This window comes from Trichosurus vulpecula, chromosome 2 (genome assembly GCF_011100635.1).
Source record: "Trichosurus vulpecula isolate mTriVul1 chromosome 2, mTriVul1.pri, whole genome shotgun sequence".
Taxonomy (NCBI): Eukaryota; Metazoa; Chordata; class Mammalia; order Diprotodontia; family Phalangeridae; genus Trichosurus; species Trichosurus vulpecula.
The window spans coordinates 125,212,313-125,236,868 of record NC_050574.1 but is presented as its reverse complement, the minus strand read 5'-3'; the positions used below and the strand labels follow the sequence as shown (position 1 = coordinate 125,236,868).

At 38.3% G+C, this 24,556-nt stretch overlaps 1 protein-coding gene across 1 annotated transcript in view; it reads right to left on the bottom strand.

Annotated features, from left to right (window-relative positions):
- Nucleotides 1-24,556, bottom strand: part of FCHSD2 (FCH and double SH3 domains 2) — a 359,064-nt gene that overhangs the window by 161,787 nt on the left and 172,721 nt on the right. Inside the window, exons 6-8 of the mRNA XM_036745787.1 lie at nt 10,095-10,228; nt 5,515-5,569; nt 2,514-2,642 (exon numbers count right to left, since the gene is read on the bottom strand). Coding sequence (XP_036601682.1) covers nt 2,514-2,642; nt 5,515-5,569; nt 10,095-10,228 — 318 coding nt within the window. The remainder of the gene's footprint in view (nt 1-2,513; nt 2,643-5,514; nt 5,570-10,094; nt 10,229-24,556) is intronic.

Here is a 24,556-nt window from a genome sequence, read left to right as displayed (position 1 = left end):
GGGATTTCATTGATATAGTAAATTCTGGGATATGGAAAGTCCCTCTAACAATGTGAGTCGGCACTTGTGCTACAACATATGGTTGCCAGAGCACTGCGAAGTTTACTGACTTGCCCAGGGCCACACGGCCAGTATGTGTCAGATGTGGGACTTGACTCCAAGGCCAGCTTTCTATCTACTATACCATGCTGGCTAACGTGGTTCACAATCTAACTGGAGAGGCTGAATACCTAACATGGAAGCACAGATTATTACTTATTCTTATCAAAGCATCCATTTAATCAATAATTCCTTAATAACAATAATGTAGTTAGCATTTATTTAGTGCTTTAAGGTTGACAAAGCACTTTATATGTGTTATCTCATTTGATCCTCACAACCTATGAAGGAGGTACTATTATTATCCCCATTTTACAGAAGAGGAAACTGAATTCGAGAGATTAATTGGCTTACCCCAAGGTCATACAGTTATTAAGTTTTTGAGCTGGGAAAATTCAGATCTTTCTGACTTCAAATCCAACATGCTATCCACCAATTTACTGACTACCTATTGTGGGTAAGGCACTAAAATAAAGTAAGTATTTAAGTAGCTGGAAAAAGGTGACTACAGAACAGCAAGGAGTAATTAAATTATGAAAGGATTCTTGACTATAAAAGCAAAAGAAGTTGAAAAGAGCCAGGAGCAGGACTTGGTACCATATTGGTTGAAAGAGATGAAAGGAATTATTTTCAATTCTAAAATCAAAAGCCTTGAGAAATGGGGGGATGGAGGCAGAGTCAACAATAATGTAGATATGGCAAAGGTACTATGGAAGAAAAGAGAAGGATTTCAATTTTCAACATAAAATTAAAGATCTGGGGAGAGAATCCAAGTGGAAATTTTCATATGCAACTGGAAAGAGGGAGATTGTTCTAAGCCAGACACTGGTCTGGAAGTCAACACATGGTGCTAGTTCAAACAGTGTCTCGCACACTTAATGATATGTCTGCCAAACTGAACAAAGCTGTTACACAAAGTGTTACACAAAGCTGTGTGGAAATAAGGAAGAATGTGGGGCATGAAAAATGCAAATATTGCACAAAAGATCAGGATAGAGGAAAAACTTCACATTTGGTCTGACCAATGTCAATATTCATACAAGATGCACTAATAAGTAAGTTTTATTTTGAATGATTCTGCGCCATAAAGTATTTATCTTTTATGATTTTTTCTGATTATCTATCAGTCCAGATGACTCTTGTTTCCACAAGAGACAACAAACATTTGCCCAGTCATTGGGTCTTGGCAAACATTCATCTTTCACTACCCTGACACCCAACAGACCTCTTTTTATGAAAAGCCTATCCCTTCTCTGTAGAGAGGCATTTTGCATTCTTCTGGATGTTCTCTAGCTCAAACCACTAACTACCCACTTCCTGATGAAACTGCCTTGTTTTCAGACTAGTCATTTGGTGTGCCTTCTATAGACTTCTAATGAAATCATTCATCTGACTACAAGTACACAGCTTTAAGTGGGAGGTTAGAACAATTTCCCAATGAGAGGCCAAACACAATGCTATATGCACATATAAACTATTCGATTCATAAAAGTCTGCTGAAGTTATATAAAAAAACTGTTATGGAAACTTCTAGCACTGTTTAATCTAGAAACATTACCCATCAACCAAGAGAAAAATGAGAGATTCAAGCTCTCCTGCCTCAATTCTAAAATTCTACAATTTATGGGTAGGAAGTTTATTTTTACTCATGTTTTTCCTTTGTATTTCAAACTGTACATCTTTCCTTTAAAGAGCTCCAATTCCTTATTATATGTTTAAGCTTATCTTTAATACTGATTTGGAACAAGTCAATTCAAATTCTGAAATAACTCATTTGAATTCAAATCTTTCAATTCTTAAAAAGACCATTCCAAACAATAATTTTTAAAAGATTCTACTTGTGATTATTTTTAATTTAAGATAACAATCCTGTAACAAGTTAGTATTAGTAACATTTAATAATAACAAATAAGCAACAACAAAGTTACTATTAACTTCTTGAGTACAAGGGCTTGTAGTGAGTGCCTAGACAGAAGGCACTGTGCTAGGCAATGGAAATCAAAGATAAAAAATAATTCATCAAAGACGTTACATTCCACCAGACAATAAAAGCTAATCATAAGAGCTAACATTTATATAGTACTTTGTAGTCTGCAAAGCATTTTACATCCCATCTGCATCTCCCCAGTTTATTTCACAGATGATCACAGAACTTCCACACCAGGCCTAGTCCTCTGCAACCTGAACCTCTAAAATCCATGTCTCCAATTCCCAAGGAACTTACTCAAAAATCACAAGATTTGAGAGTTGAAGGTCAACATTAACTCAATTGTTGATTATCCATCCACACCTACTACTTTTGATTACATAGAGCTTCATTGAAATACATAGAGGAATGGCTGGATCACAGGAAACTTCTCATGAACCAAACCATCCAGTGCATGAGGTTAGTGCAGATACCACAGAAACATTACCTTCATAATGTTCACTAAATCAGTTTGATAGTAACGGTCCTGGTGTGCATTAGCAGCAGCTAATGTGAGAAGATAGTCATTCCTGGCATGAGTAGCTTTGGAATTATACTCTGACCGCCGGGCTTTTAACTAAAATAGAAATAAAAAAACAAAAAAATTACAAGTTGGTTCAAACCGTGGAGCACACATAATGATACAAGTTTCACCCATCTCTATCAGGGGCCCCACCAAGAATAGGCAGTGAGGTGAATAACAATGATCCATTTTATCCTTTCTCTCCTCGTCCTCCTACCTTCTGCATGTCTAAGCTATGAAGGTCTACAGAAGTAGTCATATTCGTTATATGTCTGCAAACAATGACCAAGTACTGTTGATCAACTTCAGATGAACAAGAGCAGCAGCACACTATCAAGTACTGCGAGACCCGAAGACTCTCAAAGGACATTCACATATATGCTCATATTTTCAAATGGCAAGTAAAGCCACAGAGATCAGGTAACTTGTTTTATATACACACACACACACACACACACACACACACACACACACACGCGCACTCAATTAAACATGTCCAGGAGTTAGAAATCAAATGAACAAATTAGCAATGCCCCCAATATATCAGTATCTTCCAACTTGTAAGCGATTGTGTTTATCTATTCAAACGTTTATTAAGATGTATGCTCTGTTCTTGGGCCTGTGCTGGGTAATACTGACATAAGTAAATTATAATCACCAACTTCTAGGTACTTACATAAAGTTCAATAGAGATAAGATATGTGGAAAATTTAATACAAATTAGAGTATGAAGTGCTTAAGAAAAGCATAAAATACTATGAGACCAGATGAGGACAGGCCACATATAGGGCTCAGTTCTCAGCATCCCAACTGAGGAAGGAAATTGACAAACCGGAATATAACTGTAGAAGGGCAACTAGAATAGGGGTGTATTGGGCAGAATCAAAGACTATGCCATTTAAAGATCTTTTAAAGGAGCTAGGGATATTTAGTTTGTGAAACACAAGATTAAGAAGGCATGACTGCTGTCTTCAAATATTTCAAGGGTTCTCTTGGAGAAGAGATACTTTTTTCTGCTTGGCCATAAAGGACAGCACTAGAATCAAGCAGGGTGGGGGGAGCAAGGGTTTTGCAGAGTTGTTCATAAATAGAACAGTCAGACAGCCTTGGTTCTCCATCACTGCAGGTCTTCAAGCAGAGGCCAGACGATCACTTAGTAGAAATGTTATAATTGAGATTAGAGAACAGGAGATTAGCTTAGATGACCTCTGAGATCACTTCCTGTTCTAAGTCTAACAAGAAATCACAGAATTTCAGAGCTAAATGGGCCTCAGTGGCCACCAATCCCTTTCATACTTGAGAAAGAAATCCTCTACAACTTATTCACCAAGTCGACATCCAGAGAAGAGGCCCCCACTACTTGCCAAGGGAGCCCATGTCACTTGGAATGTCCCTACTGCTTAGGAAGTTTTTCTTTATATCACACTTGTCTCTTTGTCCCTTCTACCTGCTGCTCCTTGTTCTACCTTCTCGGATCAAAGAAAGTAAAGCCCTTCCCTATCCTGGGTGGTCTGCTCTGGATGTTCTCTTATATGCCAATATCCTACTTACAGTGTGGGGCCCAAAACTAACCCAACATTCCCCATGTTGTCTGCCCAGGGTAGAGAACAGTAGGACTGTCCCCTCCTTGTTTCCAAAGGCTCTTATTTGTCCCCTTCTTATTCTCAGAGGTGCTATAGCTTCTCAACACAGCTGAAGATCATATTCACTTCTTGGCTGCCATATCGCACTGTTAGCGCTAACTGAATTTGAAGTTCACTGAAACCCTTGGGTCTTCTTTCAAATGAATTGTTGCCTAGCCCTGCCTCTCCCATTCTTGTACTCATGAAACTGATTTTTTGAACCTATGTGTAGAACATCATATTTATCCCTAATAAATTTCATTTCATTATTTTCAGCACAAGATACTTGCCTTTCAAGATTCTTTTAGATTCTGATTTGGTCAGCTAGTGTGTTAGCAGTCCCTTCTGCTTGGTGTTCTTTGCCAATGTGCCTATCATACCATCATTGCCTTTACTAAAGTCACTGATAAAAAATATTAAATAGCATAGGGCCAAACAGAGATCCCTGGGGCACCCCACTGGAGACCTCCTGCCAAGTTGAAAACAAACCATTAGTGAATGACCCCCTTTCCTTAGTCTGACCAGTTCTAACACTGCTATACCTATCATCTAACTCACCAGTCTTCATCTTTTCAAAGAAAATTCTATGAGAATCAAATGCTTTGCTATACTACCTGTAGCCTCAGCATTACTCTTTTCCCCTAGCTTAGTCATCCTGTAAGAAATCAGATTTTTTCCATTCCTATGTTTCTAATATAAGAGAAATCACTTTGGGCTGGATCACATAGTTAACATCAGGTTCCTGACCTCACTAACCTTATATCCCTGGATTTAAGTGTGAAAAGATAAACTCTTCTCTCTGTAACCTTGGGCAATCACTCTAGATGAGGACCAAAGAACATCAAGAAGTAGCATGGCAGAGTAGATAGAACATTAAGTTTGGAGTCAAGAAGACCTGAGTTTGATCCCACTTCAGAGATTGACTAGAAATGTACTCACTTCACCACTCTGGGCCTCAGTTCCCTCATTTATAAAAGGAGGTAGTAGGCCTTGAGAACCTCTAAAGTCCCCTCTAGCTCTAAATGTATAGGCAAAAACAAACCTATGAACAGTTTTCTTCAGAAACTCCAGGAAAGTTTAGGTCCTTTGAACCTACCCTGGGCCTATCTACCATATTTTGGGGGAAGTACGCCATTGTCCCAATAATGCTAAGAGTCATGCACAGGAGGCCTCTAAATCCCTGAGCACTGGGGATGAGGGAATCCTGAGTCTGGGTCTTTTTGATGGACAAAAGGCCTAATCAGTGAATTTATAATATCTCTATAGGACTTTCCACTTGATAACAGAAGTTTACAGGAGCTCACCTTTACACTTGCCTTTTGTAAACTGATTCTTGACTGGAAAAGACTAAGTTTGGACCTATAGGAAAAATCAATAGAAAAGATTAGTTTTATTAATGTATTTGTTAAAATGTAGAAAAAAGGACTCAAAGAGAAAATCACAAACTATTTTCCTTTCAAATCAATACATTCTAGAAATGGATTATTTTTTATCAACAGGAAGTAATATAGTATGTATGTTTATATAAGTATGGTGATATGTGTGTATATATATTTGAAAACACTTATGTAGATATCTCTTTGCCAGGTCTTAGGTCCCAGTTATTAACAACAATGCTCCTAATAAATAGCAACTCACCTTTCTATAGGGCAAAGGGCCGACCAGTATGTTTAAAAAACACTTGCCTCATAACAACTCTGTGAGGTGAGTATGTATGATAAATGCACATATATGTCCAAACTCTGACTCCCATCACACATGTATGTATTTAATTCTGCTAGTTCAAAACACAGTGAGGATTTAATATTTAAAAAAATCCCAGAAAATTATCTTAGATGTAAAGGAAAACAGCAAAAGTTTAATTTCTAAAAGAAGCCCACTCAAGCATATGCACATTAAGACTCCTTAAAATGGAAGTTTCATGAAGAAAGCTGATGAGTCATTCAAAAATTTCTAGAATCACATGGCTATGGAATTTCAGTTCCATTTTGTTTTTTCCAGCTTGATCTCTTAGTACTGATTCTTGGTCTCCCTGCCTCCCCCAGAGAGTCTGAAGAAAAAGGCACCAGCGGTAGCCTGAGTAACAGATCAAACAGTGAAGGTGACTTTCAATTTGTGAATTATCTTAAGGCACTGCTCAGGGAAATGTTCTGCTTTTCTTATTTGTGTATAACTTGGCTTGACTCTTTAAGCTCAGCCCACATATTTCTAGTAGCTTGCCCATCCCACTTTGAAGGGCCACCAACAGTTTCCCTTTTTGTAGGCCTAGCATTTCCATTTATTGTTATGCAATTTTGGCAGTACTGTACAGTCACACTTTGGTAATATAACATCCTTCCAGGACACCTCCAGGCATTAACTTGTGACATATCCATCACTGAGTTCTTTGTCCCACAACTCCTAATGACTAGAACTTCATTTATGTAAGTGCAATGTCCTTCCTCCTTTACCTTTCAGGCTTTTGAAATTTTCCCCATCCTTTAAAACTCTACCTCCTTCATGAGACATTCCCTGGTCTACACTGGAAATCACCTTTCCCTTCAGATCTCATATAACACATGGTGTTTATCTCTTGAACATACTTACTATGTATTACTATGCATCATGGCTATCTGTTCATGGGTCTCAATCTACATTGGTGGAGTGATGGGTTGAGTGATGGGTTCACAGATCCACTTAAATTCTGAAGAATTTGTGTTGTCCTAATGCTTTTAGCAAACAATAAGCTCTAAAAAGCAGGGGCTGTATTGACCTCTCTCAGCTCCGAGCTTTTGGGGGCTGCTATGAGGATCAAATGAGATAATATGTGTAAAATGCTTAGCACAGTGCCTCTCACAGAGTAGGTGCTTAATAAATGCTTGTTCCCCTTCCTTCCCCTACCATGTAGAGTACCCTTCAAAAAGTTCAAAAGGGTTTCCTAGTTATTTGTTGAACTGAATACATTAAAAGGGCTCTCCAAACTCTTATGATGGACATGTTCTGAAATAAGAGGACTCATTATGAGCATCTTTAGAATTTAATAAAGAATAAACACCACTACTGATGCAGAGCTCAACTTTTTTTTGTACTTCTGGGAAAAAAAATCTGTGATTTGACACCCTGGTAACCCAAGGCTGTCTCCCGCTTTAGGCTTTAGCTGAGCTCTTACCTGGGATCAACACATAGAAGGAATTATCATGGACTCAGAAGAAAAAGAATTCAGTGCCAGCTCTGCTTCTGCCTCTTACCTGCTATGGGACTTCTGGAAACTCCTTTCCCCTACTGAAGCCAGAGTAGGCCTCTGTGTAAAAAGGGAATGCTGGGACTTGTCTGCTTCACGGGTTATTGTGAGTACCTATTAACAACGCTACAATTCTTCAAGGGTCTGAGAGTCTTTAAATGTGGGTACTACCTCCCATTAATGCAGATGGCAACCCCTTCACGAGTTCTGTCTGAAACTGACAGAAGAGAAATTAGCTTATAGGAAGTGATGTTTCCCCAATATTATATAGGGCTAGAGACTGGGCATATTCTGAATAGGACAGTTTCTGAGATTATTGCAGGACATACCCACCAGACTGCCTTTGGACTTGAGAGATTGAGAATTATAATAAGTCAGCACACACATGCTAACTGACTCACTGACATAATTTTTACATATATGTATATATTTTATTATAAATACTTATACTATATTTGTTATAATTGTATATACATATGTGTGTGTATATATATATATATATGTGTGTGTGTGTGTGTGGGTCTCACACACACACACACACACACACACACACAAAATCTGGGGATACATAGAAAAAAGCAAAAAACAGTCCCTACCTTCAAGGAGCTTACATCCTAATGGGTAAGACAACATACAAACAGCTATGTACAAACAAGACACATGCAGGATAAATTAAAGGTGGTCTTAGAGCGAAGGCACAAAAACAAGGAGGGCTGGGAAACATTTCTTGCAGAAGGTGAGACTTTAGCTGGGACTTGAAGGAAGCCAGGGAAGGCAGGAAGTGGAAAGAGGAGAAAGAGTGTTCAAATCATGGAAGACAGCCAGAGAAAATGCCTGGAGTTAAGAGGCAGAATGTCTTGTGTGGTTACAGCCAAGAGGCCAGTGTCACTGGACTGCAGAGTACATGAAGGGGACTAAGGTATGAGAAGACTTAGAAAGATGGGAAGGGATAAGGTTGTAAAGGGCTTTGAGAGGCAAACAAAGGATTATACGTGTGATCCTGAAACTAACAGGAAACCACTGGAGTTTACTGAATAGGAGTGATATGGCCAGACCTCCATTTTGGGAAGACTGATTTGGCAACCGAATAGAGGATAGACTAGAGTAGGAAATAAACTGAGGCAAGGAGACCAACTGGCAGGCTTCTGCAATAGTCTAGGCATGAGGTAATAAGGGCAAAAGTTAGCTAGCAAAGGAGCAAGTTGGGTGGAGGTATGGTTGTCCTTAAGTACAAATGAACAGCACTGCATCAAGACTCTCTCCCATGTGTGTATAAATACATACATGATATACACACATATGTATGCATATATATGCATATATATGCACCCATATGATACTAATATCTGTTAGTTCTCTATAGGGGATTATTTCTCTTTCAATATAATTAACTTAAAGCTGTCTTCATATGTCATGGTAAGAAAGGCCTGTTAGACCAGGACTCAACAATTTTAGTTTCAATTTTTGTGGAAATAGTGCCATTAGTTAATACAAATAAGAGCTGGGCATTTAGTTTGCTATGAGTGATTCCCCAAGATTCAATAGTTAATACAGTCATCCCTTGACATTTGTGAGGTTAGTGGTACAGGACCCCCAAAATGTGAAAAACCACAAAAAACTCTTGGCCTCATCCCAAACCTTTATTTTTAATAATTTTTATCATATTAAATTAACACACACAACAAGGAAAACAACACACTGTCCCCATAAAAAAAACTGTAGTTTCTATATGAGAGAGATTAGCATTTCATGCAATATGCATAGTCTTTGCAGCCCCTAGCATAGCTGCAGCAATTGCTTCAGATTTCCTGCACAAGATACATTGATTACTGTGGAAGAAAATCACATGAATGAGTCAAGATGGTGGGGAGACAAAAAGGAGGCATTCCCAAAGAGAGTATGTAGTCCATAGTTTTTCAGCACGCTGAAATTTTTAAACAATTTAACTGTTTATAATAAATTCATGTAGGTACACTTATGGTAGTAAATGATAAAACAGATAATATACATTTATGCATTTATGACTTACTAAAAATTTTTTAGATCTCTCTACAACCACGCATTGTTTGTGATTTTCCTCAGTATGCCACAAATCTCCAAATTCTTATTTAATTATCAATGGTCAATCCATGAATAACAAAAACCATGAATGCAAAACCCATGAACATTGAGGGACAACGGTATATGATTTTGCTGAAACATAATAATTTGGAGGGGTAGAGCAAGTACAGATCTGGAATTTCACTGGTATGGGGAGTTCCCAATGTGGAAACTCCCTCTATTTATACGTAGACCAGGAACTTTTTAGTAGCTTTAGAATTTTGACTGGAGACAATGAGAGATTAAATGACTTGTGACCATTGTAAGGCAGACAGTGTATGTCCGTGTCAGGACTTGAATTTAGGTCTTCCTGACTATAATGTCAGCCCTGTCTATACACTATGCCACTTTTCTTCTGAATGTTTTCAATAATCTATTTCAAATAAGTAGATGCTTTAGTAAATATTGCCCATTTGAAGAATGTCAGTCCCAAAGGAAAGGGCATTATAAAAGTCCAAGATAACTATTGAAACAGAAAAACAAACCTCTATCTCATAATAAAAAGTAGGCAACAAAATCTTCAACAATGACATGAATTTGTACAAGTTTTTCAGAAACACATACTTGGCCTCAATGTCAGCTTTTTCTCGGACCGCATGAGCCATCTGTTCTGTCTCAAAGTACTTCTTTTTGCCTTTAGCTAAATCTTTCACTGTCTCTTGTAACTCAGTTTGGATCTTTGTCAACTGGTCCACACACTGTAAAAGAGAATGTGAAATAATCAGTATTTTAGCAGTCAACTTCAAACAAAATGAGCTTTCTCTGGGCACAGTGCCTCTAAGTCAGAGCTGTGAAACCACACTAGTTTCTTTGCTTTGGTCTTCTGAACAGCCTAAATACAACCTATAGCCCCAGCAAATCTCTAGCATGTACAGTCTACCTAGATTCCTTGATTTTTAGGAATGGAAAGGACCTGAGGGATTACCCTAGTCAAATCTCTGGGCCCAGAGGTGAAGTGATTTGGCCACGGTCTTTGAGCTGGTTAGAGACAAAGCGGGGCGTCAAGCCCAAATCTCCCAACTCCTGGTGCAGTGCTCTTTCCATTGCCCTCTACTGTGCTACTGTAGTAAATACTTCTGGCTTTCCTTAAAGGAGAGCCCGTCTTCTCTGACAAGGGGAAGGAGCTGAGAGCTGCCAGCAACCGACAGACACTATACTAAAGCTGGCAAGAGATCAACAACCATGGGACCCTGTTTCTTTTTAGATGCCTACAATGCCAGCAGGAGGCAGGAAAAGAAGAATGATAGCAAGTATTTCAGCTTCAATCTCCATCCCTCTGTGACTGTCTCTGTCCCTCCCTCTCTCTGTCTCCTTCCCTGTTTTTTCTTATCTTCTCACTTTTACCCTGTACCCCAGTTCCTAATTAGATACCTAAGGGAAAGAAATAATAACTCAGGCTGAACGAAAGGAAAAGGGGGGTGGCACAGGAGAAAGATCACTGGACCTGGGGTCAGAGTAGATCTAGACTCAGTCAGAATCCATGTCAAAACTGTGTAACCTTTGACAAATCACAGGACCTCTCTAAGACCCAAGAGTGCTCATTTTTAAAATAACGGAGGCTCCATTTCTTATAGTCAAAAGCCAATATGTTATAGGATAAAGAACAATGAACTTAGAGGTAGGAAACCTAGGTTCAAATGATTACCCATAGTTTTTTATTCACTCCCAACTCCATATCTCAAAAAACTCAACTAATTTTGCTGTCTCCTCTTTATCTTTTTTTCAAAAGTACAGAATATTAGAAATAGAAGAATCCTTGGTCATTCTCTAGTTCAAGTCCTTCATTTTATAGATGAATCATCAGGGGCCCCAAGTCATTAAATGACTTTCTAGTGGTCACATAGCCAGTAAATAGAAGATTCAGGGTCAGGACCTCTATCTATCCTTTGGCTCCACATGTACTGCTCTTCCAGTCTCCTACTTATTCCTATGCCTTGTTTTTTTATGTAGTTTCTCTTCATCTCCCACCACCTAACAAAAGCCTAATTTATAAATAAAAAGAAAATTCCACACACACACACACACACACACACACACACACACACAAACACACACACATACATACACATTTATAAAGGAAGACCGATGTAGTAGAAAGAACGTGGTATGTATAATCAGAAGGTCTAGAAGTCTGAACAACATCTATGACACTTGCTATCTGCATATACTTAGGGAAGCTTCTGAACTTTACTTTCCCTTTCTATAAAAAGAAAAGTCTGAACAAGAAGCTATTTAAGATCACTCCAGACTCTAAATCCTATAATACTAGATTTTTATTTTTGAATATTATATATCTTCTTTATTTTTAGAGTTTTATTTTATTTTTAATTTTTATTTTCAGTTCCAAATTCTCTCCCTCCCTCTACCCTGCCCCCAATTGAGAAGGCAAGAAATGATAGCCATTATACATATGAATTTACAAAAACATATTTCCATATTAGCCATGCTGTGAAAAAGGAAAAACAGGAAAAATTTTTTAAAGCGAAAGAAAATATGCTTTGATCTGCATTTACAATTCATTAGTTCTCTCTCTGGAGGTGGATAGCATTTTTCATCATGAGTTTACCTTTCAGATCTATGGATAAGAGAAAAGATCATGATCAAACAAGAGATAGAGAAGATCACAGTGGGCAAAATGGAGAGTTTTGATTATATGACATTCAAAAGTTTTGCACAAACAAAACCTATACAGCCCAAATTAGAAGGAAAGTAGGAAACTTGGGGGCGGGGGCTGGGGTAAGGAATTTCAATTCACTGGGCTGTACTGTTGCAAAGCATTGTATTGATCAGAGTAGCTAAGTCTTTCATAGCTGATTGTCATTACAATATAGCTGTGTACAATGATCTCCTGTTTCTGCTTACTTCACTTTGAATCAGCTCAAAAGTTTTCCCAAGGTTTTTCCGAAACCATCTTCATCATCTTTTCTTACAGCAAAAGAGTATGCCATCACAATCATATAGCACAACTTGTTTAGCCATCTCCAAACTGAGGAGCACCGACTTGGTTTCTATTTTTTTGCCAACAGGAAAAAGAGCTGCTAAAATATTTTGTGCGTATGAGTCCTTTTCCTTTTTCTTTAATCTCTCTGGGGTACACAACTAATAGTGGTATTGCTGGGTCAAAGGATATGTACAGCTTTATAGCCCTTTGGACATAGTTCCAAATTGCTCTTTAAAGTGATCATCAGACCAGTTCACAACTCCACCAACAGTGCATTAATATCTCAATTTTTCCACATTCCCCTCTAGCATCTGTCATTTTCTTTTTCTATCATGTTAGCCAATCTGATAGGTGTGAGGTACTACCTCAGAGTTGTTTTAATTTGCATTTCTCTAATTATTAGTGATTTGGAGCATTTTTTGTGGTTGCTGATAGCTTTGATTTCTCCTTTTGAAAACTGACTGTTCACATCCTTTATTTATCAATTGATGGAATGATTTGTATTCTCATAAATTTGACTTAGTTCTCTATATATTGAGAAATTAGGTCTTTATCAGGGACACTTGCTATAAAAATTGTTTCCTGGCTTTCAGCTTTCCCTCCAAACTGCATGGGTTTTATTTGTGCAAAACCTTTTTTATTTAATATAACAAAAATTATCCATTTTACCTCCTGTGATCCTCTCTACCTCTTGCTTGGTCATAAATTCTTCTGATTTTTCCATGCACAGCTAATTTGCTTACGATATCACCCTTTACATCTAAATTAGGTTATCTTTTTGTATATCTTTATTATGTAATTGTTTCTTTTATCTGAATCAGTCTGAAATCATTCAACAGTTAGCAAGGATTATTATGTGTCTACTCTGTGCCAAGCACAGTGCTGGGGACTAAGCATACAAAGATAAAAATAACACAGGTCCTGCTCTCAAGGAGCTTACATTTCATCAGGGAGACAGCATATACACATATAAGTAAATACGCAGTAAAATAAGTAATTTTGAAGGGCAAGACAAGGATTCTAAGAAATGGAGGTAAGTGTAAATATATGGAGAGAGGAGATGAAATGTTATGCGTAAGGAAGAGCAAGAAAACCTGTTTGGATGGACCATAGTTAGAACATGAAGCAGAGTGAAGTATAATAAAACTAGTAAAGGTAAATTGAAGACAAATTGTAAGGACTTTAAATAAATGCTAGACAGAGGAATCTATATTTAATCCAAAATGTAAAAGGACTGGACTTTATACTGAACAAGGAAGTGAAATGATCAGATGGGTGCTGTAGAAAAATCATTTGGACAGTTGTATAGATGAATTGGAGAGGGGAGAACCATAAGACAAAGGGACAGTGATGGGGTAGATCCAGTGAGGAACTGGTCAAAATACATACACAAAGAGAAAAGAAAAATGCTGCCAACAGGCTGAGATTCCAGTCTATATTCCTAAATTTAAGAGAGGCAAATCACCTTTCATATGTGCCAGCTCTGCTGAAAACCATCCCACTCCATGAAGTCTTTCTTGATTCCTCCTCCTCCCAACTAGAAGTATTCCTCTTCTCTTTCAATTTTCCTGGAGCACCTTATCTAGTGATCTCTTCTGTCCCATCACATTTTGCCTTGTATTATAATCATTTGTGTAAATAATCATAAATCTGGTAAGCTCCTTATAGGCAGGATGTGGGTTGCCCCTCCCCTCCCCCAGGAAGCAAGCAGGATATTGTACATAATAGTCTGTTAACAAGCATTTATTACCATGTTCCAGGCACTGTGCTAAACACTGAGAATAAAAAGAAAGGTTTAAACACAAAAACAGTTCCTGCTCTCAAAGAGCATTCATTCTAATAAGAAAGACAAAGAAAAAAACTGTATAAGTATCATATACATAAATAGTAATTACTTAATAAATATTTGCTGAACTTCTGCATGCCTGCCAGCAATTCCAAGGTGTCACAGACTGGGATATCTGTCACGATATGTAAGCTGTGAAAAAGTAGACCCTACATAGGTTTCAGATCTCAAGATGTCTGGTGGGCATGGCAGGCAGGGTAGTTCAGGTGCCAGCTTGAGAATTTCAGTCTATGTGGAAGTCTCATAGGCTCCAGGCTAAATGAGCCTTATCTTCATATCCATATCCTGGCTGAACCCTCTCTGGGGACTAGTCATTCATTCATTTCATTAATTAATTTGTTTTATACGAGAAGCACAGAGTAAAGTGAATTTGCTGACAGACAATTCAATCCTTCAAATAGATTCTATAAAAGTCTCATCAGGAAAATTGCATTTATTTATATGAATCCTTCCCCTCTGCAGAAGTTACCAAGATACAATTTGTAAAGAAGAGCTCTCCTGTGTAATCAGCCTTCCCTTCCCTTCTTTGATGGTAATTTCACAACCAAGTGTTCTCCATTATTAAAGCAAATTATGGTGTTGACTTCTTACTGGGTATTTAGAGCTTTTCAAAAAAGCATAATCTACCAATTTATAAATGAGAACTACCCTTTGCTCAATTTTTGCCCCATTCCCAGAATGGGGTCCACCCCCCAAGAAATATTTCCAACTGTTAAAGTCCCTCTTTCAAGGTCTAATTCCTCCATGAAGCCTTCCAAGCTCCATGCCCAAAAGTGAAAGTGATTCTTGATGTCTGCCTTACAACTCTTACTCTCCTTTGTGTCATACTTATTTGTATGTTTATCTCTCCCATCAATGGATTCTAAATTTAAGTGCACTTCCTTTTAAATAGATATTTGCCATAATTTAATGCCTATTTCTTACCTTCTTTTCTCAAACTCTTTTTAGATGACAGGTAAGACTCAATCTTTTTATTTCTGTGTCTTTTAAAAATAATTCTCATTGATAAGTTTAATTTTTAGATCACTTAAATTTGCTCCTGTATGTCTCCTCCTCCTCCTTACAGAGAGAATCCATTAGAAAAAAATTTTAAATTAATCTAGCCCTCTCTCCACTCTTTCCCTGCCCCACTCCCCTCTCCTCATAGAGCAAATTAGAGGGGGAAATTAGGTTGAAAGCCCACAATACACAGATGAATAGTCCAGCAAAAACAAATTTCTACATTGGCCATGTCTGAAAATGTGTATCTGTTACTGTATTTTAAGTTCATTCCCTCTCTGACAGGAGATGAGGGACGTAAAACTCAAACTCTTTAAAGGTGATGTTTAAAAGTTTTTCTCTCTTCATAAACTCCTCAAAGATCAAAGTTAAAACACATACACACATTTGACACCGCCTCTTAAAGCAATAAGCTGTTAACAATCACTGTTCACAATTCCAAAATCTCTTAAAGATGCAGAAACAAATATCTATAATTGTTTGGGAGAGGCTATTGGTGTTACATTTGTATACACTTTTATGCGTATATGTTGTCTCCCTTAAGAGTATATAAGCCCCTTTAGGCCTGGGACTTTCATTTTTGTTTTTGTAAGCCTGGGGCCTACTGCAGTGCCCAGCACTTAATAAAGGACTTCATAAAGGCCTGATTTCTATGTCATGAAACTGCCTACTATTCCCAACCCTTATAAAAGTGCCATTGTGGTGGCCATCTGTGGTGGCCACTAAATGTTAATGCCAGACCCATTTTCCAAGCACCCTAGGGTTAGAAAAAAGCTATCTACTGACAAGAGAAACTACCACTGATTTCATGATGTGGACAGGGGGACAGCTGAATTGAGTCTAAAAAGTATTGATTACACCGGAGTGAAGGCTGACAGCACCTTGGACTATCGTAGAAGTGGTTTTCTACCACCATTCCCATTGGTCTAGAACTAGCTTTACCTCCCCCAAAGTATCTCCACCTGCTGAAGTCCTGTCTTTAAGGTCCACTTTCTCTCTGAAGCCCTCCTTGCTCCTTGCCTAAAGATGAAAGTGATCTTGCCCTCCTCAAATTTCTCATAACACTTTGCCTTGACCTCTACCTTAGTTTTCTGACTTTCCTCTGTTTCATACTATTTGTATGCTTGTTGCCCCATCCCCTAAGTGGGCCCTCTCCTCCCACTTCCGTAGATTCTAAGCTTCTTGGGAGACAGACCTATGTCACGGGCATCTTTTTATCCCTCAGCGCTAAAGACTGGCCACTGCACATACAAGGGGCTAAATAAATGTTTGCCGAATTAAATTTAACTCTACTTCTCGTTTAAAAAGATATTTAAATATCCATTCTGTGCAAAAGACAAAGCTACTCATTTAAAGGAAATCCTATGCTGAGTTAACAAAGGCATTTCCTGGCTTCTAGTCAATTCAATTCAACAACAAACGCTTAAGTGCTTGCTCTGTGTTGTTTGAGGAATAAGGTACTTGGAGAGAAGCACAATTTGTCCCTGCCCACATGGAGTTCAGTCCAGATGGGGGAGCTGACACATACACACGTCAAGTCAATTTAACAAACATGTTAAGCACTAGCAACATGTCTACATTAAAATTTAGATCAATCAATCATACAAGCGTTACAAGTCTAGTGTGCACCAGCGCTGGTTATACAAATACAAAGAAGGAAGCAATCTCTACTCACAATCAGCTTTCATTTCATGGGAAGCAGAAAACAAGTACATAAATAAATATATACAGAATAAACATAGAATATCTCATGTAGAAGGCGACACTCGAAGAGAGCTTTGAAGGAAGCTACAGATTTTAAGAGGTGGAGGAAAGGAGGGATGCACATTCCAGGGTTAGGGGATACTCTGTGAAAGGGCATGGAGAAGGGAGGTTGAACAGATTGGAGGAATAGTAAGTGTAGCTATCTGGTAGAGTGTCAAGGTAAGTAATGTTTAATAAGCTTGAAAATATAGGCTGGAGTCCAATTGGGAGGGGCTTTTAATACCTTTGCAGAAGATACTTCAGTGGGACTATGAGTACCTTGAAGTAGGGTAATTTTTAATACTATTCATCAATATTACTGGAGAAATAATCCATAAAAAAAGACAAATTTCAATACGGAACTTTAAGGTGGCACATTTGAGGGAGGAAAAATCATAGTACAGAGATACAAGAGGCCAACAGGGAGGGAAAAAACCATGAGAGTCAGACCACATTCTACTTACAAAGCAGTAATATAGTAATATAGTTTTGACATTTAAAAAATATAGCAAAGAGTAGTATAAAATGCAAGAGCCAAGACAGAAAACATACTATAGTGTAGACAACAAGGACCTGGAGCTAAAAGACCAAGTTCAAATTCTGGCTCTATTATTTACTATCGAGGCTTCAGTTTCCTCATCTCTGAAATGAACAAACTATAGTAAATAATCTTCTAGGTCCTTTCCAAATCTAACGCCTATAATCCATAATTTTCTTTATCACTTGACTCCTTCCCTGCTCCCTGCTAAGAGTTTCAGGTCTCCTTTATTCTTTAAAAACAACAACAAAACATCTTCCCTTGACCCCGTTATCCTTTAAAGGTATCCTCTTACATCTCTTCTCTCTTTCATAGCTTAACAACTAGAAAATGCTATCTGTATTTATTGCTTTCACTTTCTTACTATTCACTCATTTCTCAAAACACTGCAATCTGGTTTCCAAGTATACCACTAGATCGAAATTGCTCCCTGCAAGACTATTGGCCATTACTGGCTGAATAGCATGGCCCTTCCACCAACCACAGCCTTCTTGCCCATGCATAATATAAGGGAGCACTAGGTAGCACTCAGAACATGCTCTAGCTCAATATTTGCTTGGCACGCTCTCTAATGATCCAGGCCAAAATGTAAAAAATGTTACTGACAAACTGAGATGGCCAGAAAAGGAAAAGCATCAGGAGAGAAGCATTGAGAATGACACAAAGCAAGGAGGGAGTGAAAACGAACAGTGCATGATAGCAAGGATGTGAGATGGATGTACAGGAGAAAGGGAAGCAGTACTGGGCCACAGAAAGAGAACTAGATTTCAAGTCACTCAAAAGACCTGGGCCCATCCCTTAGTAGCTGTGTGACCTTGGGCAAGTCACTTAACTATGGGCTTCATTTTCCCCATTAGCAAAATTAGGGAGTTGGATCAAATAATAATAATAGCTGACATTTACACAATGCTTTAAGGTTTATGAAACACTTTGTACATATTATACTCTCTGGGTCTCATAACAACTCCATAAGGTAAGTATAACAGGGGGGCAGAAAGGTTAAGTGTCCATACCATCATAGCTAGGAAATGTTAGAAGTAAGATATGAATTGAGAGTTTTCCAGATTACAAATCTGTTGCTCTATGAGAACATGCTACTGCTAATTAACAAAACAATACATTTATATTTCACTTTAGGGTTTTTGAAACATTTTTTTCATATAGGCTCTAGAAGGCAGTTAGGACTATCTCCATTTCATAGAGGGTAAATTGAAGCAGGCCAAATGACATAGCTAAAGTAATAATGATAGTTAACATTTTTCTAGCACTTTAAAAGGTGGTCTTAAAGTTATGGTCTTAATCCAGTTTTCTTGATTTCAAGACCTAGGACCTCTCAATACCCTTCAAATCTTAAAGGTCTATGATTTTATTAAGTGTCAGGTTTCTTATTCAACACTGAAATGAGAAGCTCAGAATTACATAAAGCATAGAGATAGGACTAGCTATCAAAAAGAGGCAGTTATAATTGAGGGGGGAAAACTGGATTTGGAGTCAGAAAACAAGACTATTCTACCTCTGGCTACTTATTGCTCATATGTTTTTGTGTGACCTTGGGCAAGTCACTTACTAACACTAACAGTTCCTGGTTCCACTAACACTAACACACTAACAGTCAACAAGCATTTATCAAGCACTTACTATGTGCTAGATACTGAGCTAAACACTAGGCATATAAAGACAGGTAAAAAAACATGGTCCTTAGCCTGAAGTAGATGACGTTCTAATGGGGGAAGGGGCAGCTAAGTGGCAAAGTAGACAACAGCACCAGCCCTGGAGTTGGGAGGATCTGAGTTCAAAAGTGAACTCCCACATTTACTAGCTGTGTGACCCCGGGCAAGTCACTTAATCTTGATTGCCTCCAAAAAACCCACACAAAAACAACAGAAACATTCTAATGGGGGAAACAACTTAAAACAACAATATACATCCCAGGTACATAGAGTAGAAGTGGAAGATAACCTCAGAGAGAAGGTGCTAGCTGCTGCTATGTGTCAGAACTTTACAGTTTAAAAGATACTTTCGTCATAACATTGTTCTACACCTCAGTTTCCTCATCTCTAAAATGGAGACAATAACACTTATGCTATCTACCTGCCATGAAGATGAAATGACAATGTATGCAAAGGATTTGGTAAATCTTTAAGCCCTAAATAGTATGAAATGCCAACTGCCACTGCGGATGAAAACTACATAATTGGAGACTGTATATAAAACCTGAATCATATTCAGTTTATGTTTTAAAGAATAAGTATGTACATAAATAGAAGATATATAATACATATATAACACGTGTGTTAAATATAGAAAACTTGCATATGTGCATATATATACACAATTTAATACAGTAGTACCAATACTGTTTTATTTGTGCCCTCTTCTGCTCTTTTCTGTGTATTTTGTACATTTCTGTGTTTACTATTAACATGTCATAAGCCTAAAAATTGGGGTTTTAAGAAAGAATCTGAACATGATGATCCTGTGTACCAGGTGTACCACAGTGTACTAGCATGGTGTGAGAGCTTCACTGGACACAGTGGATACTGATGCTTTAGGTCTGTGACTGGATGACGAACTACTACACCTCCAGCTGGGAGCCAGAACCTTGTGAGAAACACAGACTAACCTTCTGAAACCAGAAAAAATTTCAGTTATGTTCAACTTGGCCACATGAGTGAAGAAGTGTGTTCAGAGAACTGAGGTGGGTGCTAGGAGTGAGAAAAATCTCCATTAATATGTGATTCTAGCTGCATGAAGCTTCCAGTCCAGTAAGTTAATTCTGATGAGAAGGGAGAGGGGGAAGACAATCAGCCAAAGGGCCAGCCTGGGGCCCTTCAATGGTGCCTGTGCAGTAGGTCTAGATTAGGTTGACTATCTTGTTAGGTAAAGGCACTGAACAGACCTAAAGAGGCCTTGACAACACTCAGAAGCTAACAGAGAGAGGACAGGGTCGCACTGGAAGCAGAGGCAGATGATTCAAAGTACCAAAAAGGGAATGCTCTTGATAGAACGTTCCCCAAAAAAGGGAATGCTGGAAACAGTCATTTAGCTTCTACCCTTGTTGTGTTGTGTGTGGAGTGTTCATAAAAGTCTGGGTTGGTCTAGGGTCATGGTTTGGGTTGCCCCCATGCCCACAAAAAGCACATACTGCAACTGGGCAATCAACTCCACTAAAGACTATAATCAAATCCAGACTAGTACCAGACTAGTACTGAATTATATATCAACTGAGCTTATCTCTGATTTCTCATCCCTACAGAAATGTGCCTTGTGGTAAGCATGGGGCAAATGTATATGCAAAGCTATGTGGGAATATAAAACTACTAACCTAGATTCCGAGAAGGTCAAAGGCGAGAGCAGGGCCATGGTGGCAGTAATGTGGGAGACTATGGCTCGACCCAAGTGCAGTGCTCATTCGATGCTTCTGTTCAATCTTTTACTTATGTTTACTTACCCTCACCAAAATCCCTGGCTGGACTAAGCTGGGGAAGGAGGGAGGTGTTCCTTGGTGCTCAGCTATCAATTTAGGAACAGCGAAAGGGAGAGAGAAGGAAGGTAGCTTCAGGGAGAACGGAACCTGCAGCTCAACTGGAAGCAGTTCCTAGACACCCAGAGGTATCACTTCATACTGGTCAGGGTACAGGGAATACCAGAGCAAAGATAAATTGGAGGGAGGTTTTGCACAGTGCCTGGATGGTCAAAGGAATCAGATTTCATTTGAAGATGGGAGAGGAGCCTGGACTTGAGGATGGTCTCTGGAAAATTCCATGTCTTTGTTGACTAAACTCAGAATGTCATATAAATAAAGGAAATAAAAGAACTACTATTTCATAGCAGAGTCACATATACTTAAAAGGGGATTATTCGTATTCCTAACAAAAATAGCTCAACTTTAATGAAAAATGTATTTCCATATTCCTAATGATATTGTCACTTGGCATAACTGGAAGAAGTGATTATGTGCTTGATGCTTAGCCAGGCTACAGAGGGAACCTGGTCCCCACTCAAGTTGCCCAGAGACCTTTCCGAGGCTCCCAGCCTAACAGAGACACACCAAGTTTGTGCTCACATAAGCAGCCTACGCTTCAGCAGCTCCAAAATATAAAAGGCTCTGTAGAAGCAAGACCTGCATGCTACTGGTACTGACATGAGATGACACAACATAAGCAAAAATTCCAGCTCAGGCAAAATCCTTCACCTCAAGTTGAGCCTCAGTTTCTCTATTTGTAAAATGTTTAATACCTACCCCGAAGAGCTAGTTTAAGGAAATGACCTTGAAAACCATAAAGCACCATGTAAATGTGAAATTGTGCTATTTTTCCTCCCTTAAATAAAGCTCTTTTGACACTAGAGATTTCTGAATGTTTACCTTCATTTCAGGTGAACATGTTTTGTTAGGTCCATTAAATGAAACATAGATAATATCCCTTTAAGGCAACAGAAAAAAAAGGTTGAAAAGATAAATTTTCTCTTGAACTTTCATGTTTCTGAACTTTGGAGGGAGGGGTAGGGGTGGGAAATTCCACCAAAATACTTCTACTTAGCTTAAAAATTTTGTTAATCAGAAACCCAGGATTCCCCTTTGCTACTCAACCACCCAAAAGAACAGAGCATTTGAATCCAGGAAGTTAGACTATTATCAGTCTTTCACTCTACATGCCACATTTATGTTTTTCTGTGAACTCATCATTCTATCAAAAATATTTTTCTTCACTGTGTTTATTTTGAAAAGAGGAAATTTGAGGAAAGAAGACACTGTATAGATAGATGTTCTTATGCAAATGGGTTCAACAAATGGCAGAAGGAGAGAATCAAAGGGCTGCATGGAAGGGAACATTAGAAGTCAGTCACCTAGTTTAATCCTTAGTTGAGGAATCCTCCAAGAAGGAAAATATCACAAGTAGTGGAATTAGATTCAGATGATCTGGGTTAGAGTACTGACTGCAATTTACTCGATGGGTGACCCTTGATAAGTTATTTAACGTCTCGATGCCTCAAAATTTGAGGGAGTTGGGCCAAATGTAAACTCCATAGTTCCTTCCATCTCTAAATCAATGGTCCCTTTACAAAATTCCCAAAACATTACTATCAGAATTATCACAAAGATCTCCAGCGACAGAAGTCTTAATACTCTCTGGCAATCTATTGCACTTTGTGGAAAGGACCCTAATTTTATTAACAAAGTTGCTTAGCTCCAGAAAAGGCAAGTCCTATGGTCACATTAGGACGTAGTGGTAGAGGTAAGTATTAAACCTGGGTGATGTAACTCCTACTCTAATACTTCCAATTAGAATCAATTCTGATTCTTGATACTGGATGAGTAATTCAAAGGAAATGAAAGTGTCTAGGTTTTTGTTCTTTTTTTAAGAGAGATAAAGAGGACTAAGGCTTTCATTTCATAGAAATAAGCTTTGGTGAATATTACTACTACTAACTTCCACTTCTACTGCATTTCAAAGTTTACAAAGCATTTTATTCACAAAAATTCTATGGGGGACGTAGTGCGAGTATTATGCCTCTTTTACAAAGCAGGAAACTGAGTCTCAGAGAAGGGAAATAACTAGCTAGGAAGTGACTAGCCCATTCTCCTGGCTCTTTTCTCATTGTGCCAGGCTAACCTTTCAGAGAAAGGGGGAAAACTATTTGGGTTAAAGACTAAAATACAGCGTGTTATAGAACATTGGAACTTAGTTGAAATATTATCCCTCAAGTTACTACTTCAGTTTCCTCATCTTTAAAATGGAGGTAATATTGCCCACCTCACAGGGCTGTTACAAGAATCAAATAAGATAACACACACAAAGTGCTTAAAGCACTCTTGAATGCTAGCTGTCATTACTATTACTTCAAACATCTCTCCCACAACAGTAATTGCCCTCCCTCTTAGGCAAACGATGCTAACTAGGCTCCTAATTTATATACTGTACAATCCGAAGCTTTTGAATACTGAAATGAGAACACTCAATGGCTAAGCACAATTGTTGCTTTATTGAACTGAACTACGTCTGAAATAAGCACATCTTGTAGTTTTAATTTTTTGGGTCACCATGGAGCTTATTTAAAAAAGAATAAGAGGTATAGGCAGCAAAGAAAGGGCAGGGGCCAAGACTGATTTTGATCTTGCAGTTTTTAAGGTATACATTGGGCAAGGTGCTTCACTAGTGTCTGTGTTGCAGTCCAATATAACTTAGACCCCATTCTACCTGGGTAGCAATTTTTATGTAGCAACTGCTCATATTTATGATTTACCAAATGTTTCCCTCACAGCAGTCCTGCAAAGCAGAAGGTACAAACACTATTAAGTTCATTCTAAAGATGAGGAAACAAAACTGGCTTGGAGAACAGATGAGCTTGTTCTTCACACCTAAGCCCACACTCTTCCTACCACATCACACTGACTTTCAAATAAAATAAAGTCTGAAGTAGGAAATATCTAAGTAGTCGTTTGGTGAAGAGTCACCCTTCCTCAATGTAATAACTGAAGATATGCTCACACAACCAAGCCATTGTATCATGTGCCTATCTCTACCACCCTGCTCCTCCCGTCTTTTACCAGCACATTGAGACCAGACCTGAGACCTACATCTATATTCCTAGGTCTTCCACAATCTACATCCCTAGTCTCCGGGGAAATCAATCCACTCATCTTTGCTGTTGCAGCTGTAGGGTCCAACCCCATTGGATGGTTGGTACAACTGAGAAAGCATTTACCCATCTACCAAATTCAAGACATGTCTTGAATGTTAGGATATTCTTTTAGGGTAACCCATTCGGCCAAAGTCAGTCAACTTTGTTAAAAGTTATTGTAGAAAAAGCCAACAGATAAACTACTAAGTACTTGAATAGAAAGAGACCTTACTCCCTTCCATCAAAAATAAGTTGTTTTGTTTCTTCAAAAAAAATCTAGATAGATAAACATTTTTACTAAGTTTAAATATTTTAAGCTATAAGATCTTGAGGAA